Genomic DNA, 19,395 nt, shown 5'->3' on the forward strand with positions numbered 1-19,395 from the left:
GTATTAATATACATAAACCATTTAACAAACCTTGCCAAATGTTCGTCTGCGTAAAAGATTCATACAGTAATATTTCAACTATATTGGGTTTAACACATACTGTACTTCAATTATATCTACTACTTCTTTGTTATAATGTATTAATATAAATTGTCTGACTCACTTATCTAAGTTTGGTTTGAATAATTGTTTTGTTCAAAATGTTTATAAAATCATTTTTTTCTATTTCATCAAATTCGATGTTCACAAGCAAATCACAATTTTTAGCTTCACATGTTAATCAGGGACGACACGTTCCGCCAAAACTTGATTGTCGCTAAGAAGGCACTTCCTTGAAACTTAATATGCCATAAACGCCGACTGCACAGGCTAATCTGTGACGTCACTTTTCGCATATGCATTAAGACCCGTTTTCCCAAAGCGAGAGTCGAATAGATTTTTCATGACGTCATTGTTTAGGTTAGGGAACTGAAGTTGCTTGATTCATGCTTTTAGGTTGTTATCGGAATGCCGACATGATTTGTAAGCATCGTCCGAATTTCTTCGTGAGTCAGTTTATCGATGTATAAATGCGTTTTGCTCATGAAGAAATTTAGTTTACATTTAAATGCATAAGCAATCTAGCTGCGTCGTGCCCATGTTGTTTCTTTTAAGTTGAAATTCCTTCTGACAAACACGTGGGTTCATTCGTCCGTTTGTCCGAGTGCTTTTTAACCGATAATATTTCAACGCTGTCGTCAGTTTGATTTTGCGATGATTTGATGTACACCGTGTTAAGAAGTTGACGCCCTAAGAATCCGAAATCTGTCGATGCATTATATGATTAAGCATCGACTGTGATATATTCATTCAACATTTGTTCTTTTAGGTCACACATTAACGTTTACAAGTTTTTACCATGCTGGAACGCTTAATACACAAATATTATGTTATTTTAATATAAATTGGTATTTACAAAATTTCGTATATCGTTGCACTACTGAATGTTTTTCGGATTTCGGATTTGTTATCGGTATTTATTGATGAACGGCTATATTTCGCGCCGTTTTGACACCATGTTGGCACTTATGCTCACTAAACTTCACCATTTTTCGGTATGTAGACTTTACTTATTTACGCTTTATTTCTGAGTTTTATTTGCCCGATCTCTGTCAAGATTCCACACCATTTTATGCTATACCATTGAATTGAATCACACAACCGTATCCAACAAAAGAAGAGAAAAAAATATAGTATGCAATCGGATGCACTACATATTTGCGTGAATAAAATAAGTCTCCATATCATAACTGGTTTTGCCTATAGCACCACACTCTCTGTGAAGTTTGTAATCTTATCATCACGTTTAGTGCTAGTTAGACTTCAAACTTTCTCACCGTTTCTATTGCAACAGGTTGTGGATCTTGACAGATCAGATTATTAACAGTATTACAAATGTCGTTTGCCTGCCCGCGTTTCGGTCCTCGTTTGTCGGCGATATTCGGTAGTTTCCGTTTTAGTTCCTAGAGCTCAGACGGGTTACGAGCTATAAACAAACCAAACGCAATACGAGCGTATACGGAAAGTATCGAATGTCTTTAAAACCGAGGACTTAACGATGGGACGGTGCTGATATAAAAATTATTTTGTTTTGTTAAAACATGTTTAATATCTTTTGAAATTAATTTAAAATTCACTTAGTCCAGCTTTTGATCGAAATTTACGTGAATGAATACATTTATATTTTTAGATTCTGTCACGTGACTCGGTGACCGTCGCAGTTGATGCGGTGATATACGCACGCATTTTTGACGCCACGCTGTCAATAATCTGTATAGAGAATGCTCAGAGTTCGACGCGCCTCCTTGCGGCCACTACGCTTAGGAATGTGCTGGGAACCAAACCACTCTCGGAAATCCTCACGGACCGCGAGAGTATCGCGAGTCAGATGCAGGTTCGTTTATATTTATGGATGGTTATTTCTATATGAATGCTGAGGCTTCTGTAGGTACTCTCGAGTCCTTTTCTTGGGAAGAACCAGTAATTCATGTCTTTTTGGCATGGAGACATCGAGAACGCTCACAGAATGGGGATCGATCCACGGATATCGCCGTCGTTATTAAGACACCGTAATATATTAAGGGTTGTCAGCACTTGATTGCTGACTTTCCTGTAGTTAGAGTTGTCCACATTTATGTTTTTACTAATTCAGTGGTAATGACCAAAAATCTATTATTAAGAGTTTCACTTTCTTAAGTAGACGTTTTACATTAAATAAAGGATAATTATCCGTGATGTAAGGAAAATAATTAAAAGTGTACAAATAATCAATGCACAGTAGTTGGTATTTACATAGACTATAGTCATGAAACCCAATATGCGCTTAATGTGAACCGGTGGTATCCTAGTATTTCAAACAGTGGAATTTGGATTCAAATTGTTTGTGTATTCCACAATTAACCGCAATTAACCAAGGGAAACAACTAGAATATACTCTTGTTGCACTTGCATAATTATTATGTTCCTTGTTCAGGTTTGGATATTGATGTAAACATTTCTTAGTTTTAGTGTAACCACATTTGAAGTACGATTCTTTTCAAATATTAAATAGCGCGGTTTGTTTAACCGACCAAAAGTTGGGAGTTACTCGATACAAGATGGGGTATTACGTTTAATTCGGGCACGTTTCACTATGACTGATGTTATTTATAGTTTATTTAATAACATGTTTTAGAATTTTACATTTTAAGGTCACTCAGAAAACAAGTTGCCGCGAAATGACTCGAGTTTATATGGAAATATTGCACTTAAATTGTGTATGTGTGTAGCATCCACGAACATCTAGCTTGTGAATGTATATGGGGACAGTCTGGTCGATGTCAAGGTCGCTGTTACTGAAGGTCTCTGTTACTAAAATAGAAAAAAGTAAACAGGTGGTTTCCCGTTAATTGATATATCTTTATTGTGTATGCATGTAGCTTATATATATACTCTGTTTGGGACTCAAATTGGGACTAGTTCGGTCACTGTTTCTAAAAAAATTCAACATGCTTCCTTATAATTAAAATTAGGTATTTTTCTGAACTTTCGTATGCTGGTAGCTAACACGCAGACCTTGCTTGTGAATACATTAAGGCCCAGTAGGATCAAGGTCGAGGTCATCGTTTCTTAAATTGTTAAACCTGTTTCCGATTAATAAATTATGTTTGGATAGAGGTATTTCGCTAAAATTGTGTTTGCTGGTTGCTTACATAAACTTTAAAAGCATGTATTCATAGAATTGCATTTGTTCTTGTTTATTTACTAGAATGCTAACTATTTCATGTCATTTGTTCACACACGAGCACATTTGTTAATCTTCTTGTGGTTCCCTTTCATGTTTTTCAGCATACACTTGATGAGGGCACACATCCGTGGGGTGTGAAAATCGAGAGAGTTGAAATGTACGTATATTTTTTTCAATAAAAAATCACTGGAGTGCGGTGATGTATTGGATTGGGGCTCATCCGGTCTGGTGGTCGGACCACGTGCCCACTCCAATCGTGGAAAGTTCACAAAAACACTCCTACATACAAAGTACTGTTTATTGAGAGGAAATTGACAGACGCGAAAGTGTCCCAATAAGCAGATGCAAATGAGCTTTAATTAATGGGTTTTACCTAAAAAATGGTTTCTGAAGGCCCTTAATAACGAAAAAAGTAGAATAATTGTGTCGTACTGTTAAAAAGGTAATTTTAATGAAGTATGGGGTCCATGCAGAATGCAGAATGACCGGATCGCTGCTTTTTTCTTCAGGAAGGATGTCCGTCTTCCGGTTCAGATGCAGAGGGCCATGGCGGCGGAAGCGGAGGCCACGAGGGACGCCAGAGCCAAGGTGATCTTGGCGGAAGGAGAGATGAAGGCCTCCCGTTCCCTGAAGGAAGCCGCCGACATAATGAGCCAATCGCCAGCGGCCATGCAGATTCGGTACCTGCAGACGCTGCACGCCATTTCCGCTGAAAATAACTCCACAATCATTTTCCCTCTGCCTATCGACATGTTGTCGGTGGCGACGAAAAAAGGCGGCGGGGGGAGCAATAGCAGACCGGCTATTCAGGCGCCTCCTATCAGAAAAGTAGAGCCCTTGCAGCCAGCGATAGCGGAAGTGAAACAGGAGGTCTCCAAGGCACCGATGAAAACGGACGTGGTTTTCGAGAAGCAGTCACATACGACAGTCGAAAGAAAGTGGTCGGAAACGCCCGATCCTGCCGTTTACGATGAGCCTATGCCTATCGACATGTTGTCGGTGGCGACGAAAACAGGCGGCGGGGGGAGCAATAGCAGACCGGCTATTCAGGCGCCTCCTATCAGAAAAGAAGAGCCCGTGCAGCCAGCGATAGCGGAAGTGAAACAGGAGGTCTCCAAGGCACCGATGAAAACGGACGTGGTTTTCGAGAAGCAGTCACATGCGACAGTCGAAAGGAAGTGGTCGGAAACGCCCGATCCTGCCGTTTACGATGAGCCAGAGAAGGAAACATTACTCGTGTCTGAGTTGACCCGAAGCGATCTGATGGCGGAGTCACCGGTTCCGAGTCTACCGGGTACTCCCGACGAAACGACGGCGCTCTAGATACGGCCCTCGTTATGTTAGATTGGATCCATTTGAAGTGACGTCGCATTCACGCGTAACCCCTGATTTAGACGGCGCTCCCTGTCAAGTTTAAAAAGATCCTGTGTAATAAACGTATGAGCATCTAAGAGACATTATTAAAATTGTTTTGTCAGAATAGCATCATCTAAAAAGGAAATATGTCATCCATGAAGTTGTTTGTGCCTTAACCAATTAATGCTAACATGCTGAGAACTGTAGAAGAAGCGCGTGGCTATGCTAATGACATTTTCATACATTATTGTGTTTGCAGAATAATTGCATTTCGGGCTAAATCACACTGGCTTCGCTCTCGAAAAACGGTTTTATTTGCGATCTCATGTCTTTTCATTGTTTATCAGCAGTATTAACACTTGAATAAAGGATTTCTGAACGTGCATCGATTTTTTATTCACATCAGCCCCCCGTAAAAGTTTTTAACAAAGCAGTCCTGAAAATATATTGAATAAATCTGATAGGTATAACTTTATAGACTGCCAAACGTACTATTTTTTTTCTCCTTAATTTCAACAAAATTAATACACTCCCATTAGTTTGTCGATTTTTTCCACACAAAATAATGTCCATATTAGCTGTGTAGGCTATTGCTCTTTTGTAGACTGTGATACTAGTAGTTTTAGCATAATTGTAACAGTACAGGCTGCTTGTTTATTTATTGTACTCAGTTTTGTTCATGTCCATTAATGTAAATGACGTATGATATCATAGATTTTCTTTTTTGTTTTAATAAATAGTTACCTTCACGACTAGCTGTTAATATGTTTGGTTGCAAAAATAACACAACTAAATCTGGTAAATATTGCACATGACAAACCATGTACAACAAACTGAGCTCTTTGCATCGAATTGATCGGCGTCATTTTATTTAAATTAGCGTCAATGTTTCTAATTTGACAAACGAAATAAACTTTTCGATAAAAAAGTTTTTAGCGATAAAAAAGCACAACATTTCGAATAATGCTTGCATTGAGATCGTTCCGATTTTACGAGGGAACGAGTACATACAATTTTGGCTTCAGACGTCTCTTCAAACTGGTACGGCGTGTGTTCAGATATATTTATTGTTTTCTTCAAGTTAAAGATGTATAGTGTATTTATATGTCAAGTTGTCTATTATTGCTTAAATATCATTCAAATAAAAACGTTACAGAACTGACATTTGAATTTCTGTTTCTGTGTAACCATTTCTCTTTCTGGCCTTTTTAGTCTGCTGCATACTTGAGCGAATCTTGCTTATATTTTCAATCAACTGGTTGTTATCAAAACGCATCCATTTGAATCCCTTGTATTGTATTAGTCATGTTTGTATGTTTCAAATTAGCGCGAATAAACCACGTGTCTCTCATGCAATTAAATATATAAAATATGCATAATTTATTTTACTATACTGTTTTGTTACATTTTGTCTTATGTGTGACGTTTTCTTTTCTAATTATAGATTCTGTCACGTGACTCCGTCACCGTGGCGGTTGACGCGGTCATCTATGCTCGAATCTTCGACGCCACAATGTCGATCATTAACGTCGAGAACGCGCATGCGTCAACCAAGCTCCTCGCGGCGACCACGTTGAGGAACGTGCTGGGAACCAAAGTACTCTCGGACATTCTCAGCGACCGCGAGAGTATCGCCCACCAGATGCAGGTATTTTGGGGTGGTTGCTTGTGGCCCTGTGATTAACGTCCGATTATGTCTGAGTTCGGTTATGCACGTACTTTTGGGACTGTGTCTTAATGAACTTTTCAACTCAGCCGCGATTAACATTTGTCACCATTAATCAATTTGGGGTTTAATATTATTTTAAATATTGTCACGTTATTTTCTTTTGAATATTTTCGCAGTAATTTTCGTTGTATTTCAGCGATTAATCTCGTTGTGAAAATTCGCTTTGATATTATCGTTGAAATTGTTGATCTGACTTTCAAGGTAAATCTTGTCGAGTTGAAATGTGTTTCGAACGGGAGACGGAAAACTACAACGGGCGAGGCATGGTCAGGGGTGATAACCCCCAAAAAGGGTTAGGGTAAGGGTTAGGGTTAGGGGTCGGGTTAGGGTTAGGGTTGGGTTTAGGCCTACCCAAACCCTAACCCGACCCCTAACACTAACCCAAACCCTAACCCTAACCCTCTAACCCCCCCTCGCGCAATACCATACCATGCCTCGCCCGTTGTAGTTTTCCGTCTCCCACATTGTCATTTTGGTATCGTTTTGAGAATTGTCGCGATGATACTTATTTTGAGTGGGTATCATTTTGAAACATGTTGTCGCGTTGAGTATCGGTTTAAACAATGTCGCGTCGAATGTATGGTTTTAAACACGGTTGCCAAAAGTATTGTTTTAAGCACTTTCGCGCTGAATATTTTATAGAGCACTTTTGCGTTGAATTTCATTTTAAACTGTGTTGCGTTGAGTATTGTCGAGCGCAATGTTGCTTTGACTATGATTTTGAACACTTTCGTTTTGACTATTGTTTTGAACAATGTCGCCATGAGTAATGTATAAACACTTTCGCGTTGAGTATCGTTTTTAACAGTTTCGCCTTCAGTATTGTTTCGAACACGGTCGCATTGAATATAATTTTGAACAATGTCGCTTGAATATTGTTTTCAACAATATCGCCTGATCATCGGTTTTTAACAAAAGCGCATTAAAACAGTGTGGCATTTAAGTTCAACTATTTCTGGCAAAAGACACTTGATTCTCTCGAAAACACTATGATAACGTTATCATCATTGTGATTCGCCATTTTTCAGCTTTATTTGAAATTATGCGGTTACAATTTAGCAATTAAACATGTATGGGCCAACAGCCTTCTTATGTCTTCACAATGTGTTTTATCGTTTTATCCCTTTCAGTCGATCCTGGACCATGCGACGGACCCCTGGGGAGTGAAGGTCGAGAGAGTCGAAGTGTAAGTTTAACAAGGGTCTTTATTATAAATACGTTTGAAATGTTCTTAAAAGTAACATAAATACTTAAATTCAACGAATATTTCGTAAAATATTTCGTAACAAGTTACAAAGTTAACCCATAAAAACCAGTGTTCCCTATAGCAATTGCCAAATTTTCAACGCTTGATGTGGTATGGTAACGCAGACATATCGAGATACAAAATGCTCGTTATTATTGTTTTGTGGCACAACATATTCCATTTTAATTTGCTGCAAGTATATCTATTCATACGACACACTAACACTAACTTGGTACATGTGTTGCATATATTTTCCCACAAAAAAAAGACAAACTGAGCATGTTTCTATCTCTTTAAATCAATGTTATCAGACCACTTCTAGCGTTGAAACTTTGGCTATTGCTATAAAGAACATTGAGCTTTTATGTGTTCACTTTATTTTTCGAAAATATTGTTCGAAATATTCGTTGATTTTGATTGTGTATGGGCTTTTAATATAAGAGAAACTAGTGATTTTTTATGCCCCCGGATCGAAAGATCGGGGGTATATTGTTTTTGGCCTGTCTGTCTTTCTGTCTGTCATTCTGTCCCAAAACTGTAACCTTACAGTAAACTTTTGCAAGAACTTTTGAAATATTGAACATAGCAACTTCATATTTGGCATGCATGTGTATCTCATGGAGGTGCACATTTTGAGTGGTGAAAGGTCAAGGTCATCCTTCAAGGTCAAAAGGTAAAAAAAAAAAACCTACAGTAAAGTTTTGCAATAACTTTTGAAATATTGAACATAGCAAGCTTCAAATTTGGCATGCATGTGTATCTCATGGGGCTGCACATTTTGAGTGGTGAAAGGTCAAGGTCAAGGTCATCCTTTAAGGTCAAAGGTAAAAAAAAGCGGCGCATTAGGGGGCATTGTGTTTCTGACAAACACATCATATGTTTATAGATTGTTGTGGTATTCATTTCGATAATACAGTCACACAGCGCTACCAATATATTAACCAATGTTTTAGCCACTTATATCACTTCTATAATCTATTAATCTTTTTTTCATAACAGAACTAAATGGACACTTAACCAAATGCGCCGATTATAATCGTTTTCAATGTTTTTAAATGTTCGCTTCCCAGGAAGGACGTCCGACTTCCGGTTCAAATGCAGAGGGCCATGGCGGCGGAAGCGGAAGCAAATAGGGACGCCAGGGCTAAGGTGATTTTGGCGGATGGAGAGATGAAGGCCTCACGCTCCCTGAAGGAAGCCGCCGACATCATGAGCCAGTCGCCGGCCGCCATGCAGATCCGGTACCTGCAGACGCTCAACTCGATCGCCGCCGAGAAGAACTCGACCATCATTTTCCCGCTGCCCATCGATATGCTTGGCGGCCTGATGAAGAAATAATCGCGGATGCGCGAACAGAAAGATATTGGAGAAGAAACAATATATTTACAAACCATTTGAGACTATTGTTAGCATTGTTTAAGTTATTTCTTGATACTGTTTTTATTTGAACTGCTATGCCTCTATGAACATTCACCATACGGGTAGGAATAATTACTAATCAGAAAATGGAATGTAAATAAATGGAGCAAATATTAAATAAATAAATAAATATATATATATTAAGATGGCCACACAAATGTGATACTGTACAAAATGAAACTTACATTAACGCATTCTTTAATGTATATTTAATAAAACATTTTGTTTAACCAACGCGTGTAAAATAAATTTAAAAAAACATTGTCTTATGTGGACATGTACATAACAACTGATGCTCTAATTCAACCATAAAGCTGTTTCACAAGTTACATTTCGATTTCTCCCATAAGTTAAAATGAACGATGAAAGTGTTAGTAACCTTTTTTAAGTTATACTTGTCACTTTGTACTCTTTGTAACGATATATCCCATAATTAAAAATGAACGATTAATGTGTTAGTCATATTTTATAGTTGTACTTGTCACTTTGTACTCATTGTATCAATAAAGTCTTTTATACCAAAATATGTTCATTCAGTTTTTGAACGAAAGTATTGGTTTAAATGAGAGAAGTGTTTTGAAAAGATCGAGTTAACATTTCAAATCCATTACAGTTTTTGTTTTATTTTGCTGAGTGTTACATCTCGATAATTAGCGCTGCTCACTCGGCTTTCCTCCGCTGAGGCACTAAGAATGATTGGTTGAAATGAATTGTTATTTTTCTAAAGTGGTTTATACGCAGTGTGATTTTTCAAATAGTGCATCATAGCACATCGTCAACCTCGAAGTTTCTAAAACAGAAAACTTTCAGAGGTGAGTTGATCGTTCTATTTAAATAAACATCTTCTCTTACTTTCCTCAGTACTTAACGAATGTAGAATTGGCACTAGCTATTTTGCTAGTAACTTTGAACTTTGTACGTATAACTCATGTATAACCGTAGAGTATAACATCCTATGCATGAAGCACTGCATGTCCTTCTTATTTTTGATACAATATAAAGCTTCCAACTATTCCGTGTATAACCGTAAACATTTTATGTAAGGAGTTATTAAATAAAAAACATTAAAACGACAGACAATAAAAGAAAACAATCAATAAATGTTTAAAATTCATAAATTCGCGCATAATCGTCTTCTAGTTTATTAATAAAATATCACTTCACTGTTAAAATAGCGTTGTTCTTTTTGTACTTTTCTTTTTTAGATTCTGTCACGTGATTCTGTGACGGTGTCGGTTGACGCGGTCATATACGCGAGGATCTTTGACGCCGTGATATCGATTTGCAACGTGGAGAACGTTCACTCGTCGACGCGCCTCCTGGCAGCAACGACGCTCCGGAACGTGCTGGGAACCAAACAACTCTCGGAGATTCTCACGGACCGCGAGATTATCGCGCAGCAGATGCAAGTACGTAAGCTATGTGGTACTGTCAAATCATACGTGGGACAGTAGTTTTTGTTGATTTCGTGTGTTTACCGATGCAAAGATTTAATACATCGGCAAAATGGCCGAAAAAATCTTCATGTTTTTTTGTTTATGAAAGTCAGAAATCCTCGAATCAACGTGTCCACGGAAACGACATTAAAAACACAAAATTGTAACGAATATTTGCCAACGAATAAACATTATTATACAGTTTATTAAAATCAAACATGCAGTTTTCAGCATCATTGATCTCATCTTACTAAAGTTTTGACCCTTTGAAAAAAATTAATGTGGCTTACATCCGGACAAGTGATTGTGTTTTCTTAGTTGAAACTCGAATGATGTCTTCATAGGCATGAACGGATAGTCCGGTTTGATTTACGACATTGTGTAATGTAGCGTTTCGTAAAACATGGTTAAAATAGCAAAGTGGTGTGCTAACAAAAAACAACAACGTATTTCTTAAGTCTGCCATTTGTATTAAACTTAACGTAACCCTAGAAAAGGCGATTACGTTGCCGCCCTACCGGAAGTTGTTCTTTTCACTCGTCAGGTCGTACAAGGCGACACATCTGATCGTAATTCCTCTCCCGCTTTCTACGTCCGTCAGTTTACATTCGCACTTTATCTAGCTGTTTATTTTTAACCCATTTATGCCTAGCGTCTACAAAAAAGGCCGCATGATGCGACGTCTCATCTGGGTCTGCGCTGTTTGCTTAAAGGAATTTCTGTAAGAAATATTCTAAATATTGAAATAAATATACAAGACATACCTAATTTTGGAAATAAATTGATCCAATTTAGAAGGATGGGAGAGTCCACTAGGCATAAATGGGTTAAGGAACCTGTTCACAAATGTTCGAGTTTTTTAAAATCTAATTTCATGGATGATTATCCATTTACGCAGTTGTACTTTAAATGTTACTCCGTGTCATTTATCTTATTTTCTCTGTGTGTGAAAATAGTATGTACATCCTTATGATATGTGGCTTTTAATTTTTAGAAAGGTCATTATAACAATCTTTAAACTGATTACTTAAAACATGAGCCACTTTCTGGGAAAACTGGGCTTAATGCATGCTTGTTATGTCGTCCCGAATAAGCCTGTGCAGTCCGCGTTATGTGAAAACTGAGCTCAATCTACGAGTGTAGTGTCGTTCCGAATAAGCCTGTGCAGTCCGCATAGGATTATCATGGACGACACTTTTCGCCTAGACTGCATTTTTATTTAAAGGAGACTTCCTTTAAAAGCGGAAAGTGTCGTCCCTTGTGCATATGTTTATGTGAATGTTTCTGATTACAGACCATCCTGGACCACGCCACGGACCCCTGGGGAGTGAAGGTGGAGAGAGTGGAAGTGTGAGTACACGTGAACTTAAACTTCAACCCAGTCTAAGTCTTCAGAATACAGAATAAACTTAGACCAAAGAAAATAACACAGTTTGAATGTATACATACTGGAAATGGTGCTTTGTTATTTACAAACAGTTCTAGATAAATAATCCTGTAAATATATGTGATAATTTCTCTGCAGTACTCAACATTCAAGTCATTATAGCACCTTACAGTCATAAGACTGGTCTTTATTTGAAGACTTAAGTCTAAGAATCAGTTGGTTTAGACAGGTTCTGAGTTCTCGATGTGCTTGCGGGGAATTTCACAGGTATTCCAAAGCATCGGATTTAAGTTTCAAAACGACATAAAACAAAGAAGAAATTTACTTCTTCAACAAAAAAGTTTTTTTTGTCAATCAGAGTTCAATCCATTATTTTGATTTGAGCTGTGCTCTGTGAAAATGGGGTTTAATGCATGTGCGTAAAGTGTCGTCCCAGATTAGCCTGTGCAGTCCGCACAGGCTAATCAGGGACGACACTTTCCGTCTGAACTGAATTTTTGAACTGAAGAGTCTTTCTGTAAACAAAAAACCCATAAAAGCGGAAAATGTCCTCCCTGATTAGCCTGTGCGCACTGCACAGGCTAATCTGGGACGACACTTTATGCACATGCATTTCACAGAGCACGGTCCATTTGTTTTGCATGGATTCAAGGTCGAGCATTAAATGACCGCGATAAAAAGAATCTCTCTCTAACATTTGGACTTCCAAATATTCGCTTAATCTATATATAACTGTGAAAATTATCAATACATATAAAAATATCTACAGGTAACCAATCTATAATTGTAACATGTGTTTGTTACCCATTTTAACAGTTTTTATTTTTCTATCTTTGCCATTGGAAAGCAGTTTGTTTGACATAAGATTACCTATATATTTTCTACATTTGGTAATCTGTTTGTTTCCCTTTGGATTACCTGCATATTTTTATATTCAGTTACATGGACATCGTTGACATTCGGTTACCTGTGTATTGTTTGAAAAAAGTTTGACATTCGACAACCTGTATAATGGTTGACATTCTGTGACATGTATATTGGTTGATATTAGGTTACATGTATATTTGTTAATATTCGGTTACATGTATTGTTGGTGATATTTGGTTACATGTATATTGGTCGATATTTGGTTACTTGTATTTTGGTTGATATTAAGTAACATGTATATTGGTTGATATTCGGTTACATTATATTGGTTGATTATCGGTTACATGTATTTTGTTGATGTTAGGTTACATGTATACTTGGTAATATTCGGTTACATGTATATTTGTTGATTTTGGTTTCATGTATTTTGGTTGATATTCGGTCACACGTATATTTGTTGATATTCGGTTACATGTATATTGGTTGATATTCGGTAACATGTATATTGGATGCTATTTGGTTACATTAAATTGGTTGATATTTGGTTATATGTATATTTGTTTATATTAGGTTACATGTTTATTCGGTGATATTCGGTTTCATGTATATTGTTGATATTTGGTTTAATGTATATTGGTTGATATTTGGTTACATGTATTTTGGTTGATATTCGGTTACATGTATATTTTGTGATATTCGGTAACATGTATAATGGTTGATGTTTGGTTTCATGTATATTGGTCGATATTTGGTTACTTGTATTTCAGTTGATGTTTGGTTACATGTATATTGGTTGATATTCGGCTACAAGTATTTTGGTTGATATTTTGTTACATGTATATTTGCTGATATTCGGTTACATGTAGATTTAGTGATATTCGGTTACATGTATTGTTGGTGAAATTTGGTTACATGTATATTGGTTGATATTTGGTTTCATGTATATTGGTTGATATTTGGTTACATGTATATTGGTTAATATTCGGTTACATGTATATTGGGTGATATTTGGCTACAAGTTTATTGTTGATATTCTGTTACATGTATATTGGTTGATATTCGGTTACCTGTATTTTGCTTGACATTCGGTTTCCGGTTTATTGTTCGGCTACTAGTAAACTATTTATTTTAAGGCCATACGTAAACATCGTATTGTGTTTGACCTTGCCTGTTAAGTAATATGTTATTGTTCATATCTTTAATTCGTAAACTGTGTATTTTCGACGTCTATTTCATGTTTATTGTGTTGTTATTGGTTACCTTTACATTCGTTTGACTTTCGGTTACTAGTAATAATAATAGTATTTTTTGTTTGGTTTTTATTAGCCTGCTTAAACTAAGTCATATACAATATGTATATTGTCAGGTTGCGTCTTTAATTAAGTCCAATGAAGAAGACTCGTTGTATACAAACACATTATGGTGAATTTTCTTTTGCTCCACAGGAAGGATGTCCGACTTCCGGTTCAGATGCAGAGGGCCATGGCGGCGGAAGCTGAAGCCACTAGGGACGCGAGGGCCAAGGTGATCTTGGCGGACGGAGAAATGAAGGCCTCCCGATCACTGAAGGAAGCCGCCGACATCATGAGCCAGTCGCCTTGCGCCATGCAGATCCGGTACCTGCAGACGCTCAACTCGATCGCCGCCGAGAAGAACTCGACCATCATTTTCCCGCTGCCCATCGATTTGCTAAGCGGACTGATGAAGAAATAATCGCGCGTGCGCGAATGGAATGATTTTGGAGAAGAAACAATATATTTTACATGTTCTTTAATGCAATTCAACGTGCTTGGCTGACTGATGAAGAAATAACACTGGACGTAGCGCCTATGAAATGTTAATGCGTATTACCCTGACATCAATTATGACTACTGCTACAATATGAACAGCAACAAGTGAACAAAACAAATGGATATGATGTAAAAGAATAAACAATGCGTGTTTACTATATCGATTTTTACCACAAGTGGACAAGAGTTAAGAAACAAATTACTTTATCAAAAAACAGTCCGTGAAGAAAGTTCCATTTGCTTTTATTAATATATATTTGTTTATATGTATTTGTCCGTTTTTATAAGTGCTTTTTTTTTCTCCAGTTCTTTCTTAATGAACCCATTTTATGACATAGTTATGTAATTCCTTACACGTGTCCTAGCCTTCAATATATAACCACAAGCTGCAATAAATATTCGAAATTCTGTATCGTCTTGTCTTTCGATCTTCTAATACTTCCCTTTAGTTTAACTCTGTTGAGATATCATTAAAACAAGTGTTCTGAGCAAGGTTCATGGTGATTTGTCAAAGTTGAACTCGACAGTGTTCACCAGTCTTTTTAGTCAGATAAGGTCATTTCCATGCAAGGGGAGGGCAAACGAAGGAAGCGCAAATACTGTATGGCGTTGTCATTTACAAGAATTATACATATAAAGTGACTTACCGGGTGAAAATATCCGCTACTCATTCACGAAATACACGAAAACGACGCCATCTTGAAAGTAAGTTCCAACTAACCTCACTTAAACCCGGTTAGGTCCCGTATACGTCCCCTCTTACCCTACAGCCCCCTATAAACATGTTTTTCAATGAAGCGGAACCAGTTTTAGGCTTGACCGAGATATCATAAAAGTGGATTATATGAGAAAGTTTCATGGCGAGTGGGCAAACAAAAACTGATTTTCAGAGCGTTTACAAGATTTCATTAAAGCCATACTTCCAAGTAATTAAAAGCTCAAAAGTATGACTTAGTTTCGAACTTGGTCGGTACATTATCTTGAATCATAGGTTTAAGAAAACATACACATGAACAGCCGTGTTTGACATCGGCATTAATAAAAATGTCGAGAGGACATCGACGATTCGAAACCATCTCATCCGCGGCGCCACATACGCGCCTGATCATTGTTACAAATGATCAACTTTGTATGAAAATAGGAAAATACATTTGCATTCTAAATTGTTAAAAAAAAGTTAATTATGGCGACGTACGACAAACGATGGACACAAAGTGATTCACAAAAGCTCATCATGAGAACGTTTTGCTCAGGTGGGCTAAAACGAAGTCCGCAAAACGTCGTACCTGTAAATCAAATATAAATACATACGTTTTCAATTTTAAAAATAGTTAGCGTTTGCATTGAAAACGTCTCTATTTTGAAAGTAGATCTTACGTCTCTAATTTTAGATTCTGTCACGTGACTCAGTGACAGTGGCGGTGGACGCGGTGATCTACGCTAAAATCTTCGACGCTACCAAATCGATAATAAACGTTGAGGATGCGCACGCGTCAACCAAGCTCCTGGCCGCGACCACGCTGAGGAACGTGCTGGGAACCAAAGTGCTCTCGGAAATTCTCAGCGACCGCGAGAGTATCGCTCACACGATGCAGGTAGATCGTCTTAAACAAAGAAATGGGAGATTGCTTATCAAAGTTTCCTATTCCTTCAATCAAAATACTATAGGAAAAACAGCGCTTTAACAATAACATCAGGTTAGTTTCTTACTGTTATACACTGCAGTATTTACTACGAAGGTGCATATATAAACCAAGCGTTTCCGTCTTCTTTTTTTTAAAGAAATCGCGTTATAAAATGTGACGTTAAAGTTAAAATATTTCTGGCAAAAGACACTTATAGCTCACTGGATTTAGTGTCTTTGCTCCCCTACACGCTGTTTATTAGAGGTGTGATTTGCTATATACTAACTGTCAGTGTTCAATGCGGTTAAGTAATTAAAAGCTTTCATCGCATGTGCCGAGGCAAACAGCATTCTAATATCATGACAATATGCTTTTGTCACTTTTAGTCGATACTGGACCATGCGACGGACCCTTGGGGAGTGGACGTGGAGAGAGTGGAAGTGTGAGTTAAACAAGGGCCCGTACTAGATACTTTTAAGCTATTATTTAATAAATGAGGATCTTGTGATTTTTGTATGTATTTATATTATATTATCGATATATATTTACAAAAAAATCTTTTGTACACAACAGAAACCAATGTGTTTAACAAAAAATTGGTTTCGTATTTCACTTTAAAAGTAAACGGTGCCGGTAACAATCGTTTTCATTGCTTTAAAATGCTCGCTTCTCAGGAAGGACGTTCGACTTCCGGTTCAGATGCAGAGGGCCATGGCGGCGGAAGCGGAAGCCAATAGGGACGCCAGGGCTAAAGTGATCTTAGCGGAAGGAGAGATGAAGGCTTCCCGATCTCTGAAGGAAGCCGCCGACATCATGAGCCAGTCGCCGGCGGCCATGCAGATCCGGTACCTGCAGGTGAGTTTCCAGACGTTTATTCATAACGATAACAGAAGTAGATCTAACTGCATTTGTTGTTGTTTTTTTTTATCGAGTGCACCGGGATTGTCTCCCATATGGCCATCGCCCCCAGAAAGACGTGTTAGTTGGTTACGGGGGATAGTGCAAGATACAGGAGACACCCCGTTCCAGAGGTGACCCTGGGTCTTTTAGTGCCCGGTGTATAGCACCTAGTACACTGCACCTCGGTTTAACGTCTCATGCGAAAGACGAGTTAGTAGGTTAGGTGCAGCGTGGGATCGAACCAGCGATCTCTGGATTGTGAAGCCAGTGTGTTACCACTAGACCACGGATCCGCTACTAACTGCATTTATTAAACGTTCTCAATTTTTACATAAATGACTACATAAATTCTGACCAATCAGACCGCTTGTTACAAATGGACTTTTAAAACTTGGATATTAACTTCTGCTCTGGAATTAAGGGCGTAACGATTACGTAAGTTCCCATTCTCGGAAGTAAAATAAGCTCACCTATTTTCACCAATTATCATGTTTGTTACACACGAACGTTGATATCGTATGGCTTCAAGAGATTTAGATGTATGAATTATAGATGAATCCAAGCAGTTCGGATGAAAAAAGTGAAGTCGCCATGATAGTTAAAGACCACATAAATGATCACTTTAATCTTTTTTTAAAACAGTACAAGTGTTAATGGATTTTACAAATAAGCTTGATCATTGTGCTAAAAATCTGTTTAAATCTGTGTCATCCTATAAAACAACCTTCAAGCTCTATACGGAATTTATATACTATATTATGCGCTTCCGTTATTTGAAAATAATCAATCGCCTTTGTAATTTCTTGTCAGACTTTGAATCAGATCGCCGCTGAACGCAACTCTACCATCATTTTCCCGCTACCGATTGACATGCTGAGTCAGCTAAGCAAGAAGTAGATGAAATGACGTTTCTATGATGTCAACTGGCAGGTCTTTTTCTAATGTGCTCAAGATTTTCAAATCAAAAACATTGTTATTTTTTCCCCAAGTCTTTGCACAAAAATCCGAATTTTAATTAAAATAGCGATTAAAACTCGCAAAACAGTTAGATAAAGACCTGCCTGAGTTTGCATTACCCTACTGATACGTCAAGATAGTTTCGGCTTAACCTATGACGTCGAAAAGGAGTTGACAACTACTGTGACGTCACCATGTTGTTGTAACAATTTTACCGTCTGTGTTATTTTTACTTCAAACGTTCTGGACCAAGATATCTGGATATCTTTAATAATCCGTGATAACGTGATATGTTGTAAGTTATATTTCAAACTTTAAGTTAATGTTGTTGTTTTTTAATTATTATTTCTTCATAAACTCGATAAAATGTAGATACCGTTATATATGAACACTTGTTGGAATTATAATTATATCATGGTACATAATAAAACTTTGTTAAAAAGATTTCCTGAAGTCTCCGTTAAGCTATTTTGTTTCCGAGTGTTACATTCTGAATAGTTTAGCCGTTAACATTTAATTGCATTAGAGTACACTTTAAGACATATTTGTTCCTCCGGACCTTTCTGAATCATGTTAGTGGAACTCACGCCGGAATAGGCGTTATTTGAGATTGATTTTATTTACAATTTGACCCTTTGCCCAGGACCCGTTCTCACCAACCAAGACTTAAGAAACAAGCAAAATCGTTGAATTTATACCCCCCGTGACAAACAGACGGAAAACGCCAAGTCTATATCCCTCCACCGTTTTTTTTTTGGGGGGCGGGGGAAGATGATTAAGAGCCAAGAAAAAGGGTTACTTCAGTCAACGAATTTGGTTTTGGTGAATACTATGCCATATATTTTCACATTTTTCTGATTGGTCATGTTAATGTTGTTTTAAAGACGTTTGTTTCTTCTTATATATATATATATATATATATATATATATATATATATATATATATATATATATATATATATATATATATATATATATACGTGTCGGTGTTGTAGACAAACAGCACATGTTAACATTAAGTGTTATGTTTTAGTATTAAATATCGTCCTGCATATTATTCTAGGCATATCAGTTTTTGAAAGAATATATAAAGGGGAATTACTCTGGTTGTCCAAATAATATTTTGTTATCAATGAGTCAATTCCCCTGAACTACGCTGTAACTCAATGAACAGACAAAAAGTCTATGGTGTTGAAAAACTAATTGTTAAATTATAATTGTACTGGTGTGTATAATGCAGATAACCTATGGGTATTAACAAATGTAATTAATTGATAAACTTGCATTTACTGAGTACGAATATCTAACATAAACGTAAAAATGTGTGTACATTTCCGTTCCATTAGTTCACAACTATAATATTTATTTGTATGCCCGGTTATTATTGTATTGGGCTCAAGCATTGGCCTAGTGATTAT

At 37.2% G+C, this 19,395-nt stretch overlaps 1 protein-coding gene across 8 annotated transcripts in view; it reads left to right on the top strand.

Moving 5' to 3' along the window:
* LOC127837374 (stomatin-like) overlaps positions 1 to 18,421 on the top strand; it is a 35,216-nt gene extending 16,795 nt beyond the window's left edge. For 4 of the 8 annotated variants that reach the window (XM_052364363.1, XM_052364365.1, XM_052364364.1 and 1 more), the window contains 3 exons: positions 1,730 to 1,933; positions 3,367 to 3,422; positions 3,775 to 5,370. In XM_052364363.1, the coding sequence (XP_052220323.1) occupies positions 1,730 to 1,933; positions 3,367 to 3,422; positions 3,775 to 4,588 (1,074 nt within the window). In that variant the 3' untranslated portion in view covers positions 4,589 to 5,370. Of the gene's footprint in view, positions 1 to 1,729; positions 1,934 to 3,366; positions 3,423 to 3,774; positions 5,371 to 6,065; positions 6,270 to 7,480; positions 7,537 to 8,666; positions 9,540 to 10,220; positions 10,425 to 11,745; positions 11,802 to 14,150; positions 14,906 to 15,886; positions 16,091 to 16,506; positions 16,563 to 16,794; positions 16,976 to 17,830 lie in introns of those variants that run through there. The other 4 variants (XM_052364367.1, XM_052364370.1, XM_052364369.1 and 1 more) reach the window with 4 other exon arrangements.
* Positions 18,422 to 19,395: the final 974 nt, after the last annotated feature.

This window comes from Dreissena polymorpha, chromosome 7, assembly GCF_020536995.1.
Source record: "Dreissena polymorpha isolate Duluth1 chromosome 7, UMN_Dpol_1.0, whole genome shotgun sequence".
NCBI classification, from domain to species: Eukaryota; Metazoa; Mollusca; class Bivalvia; order Myida; family Dreissenidae; genus Dreissena; species Dreissena polymorpha.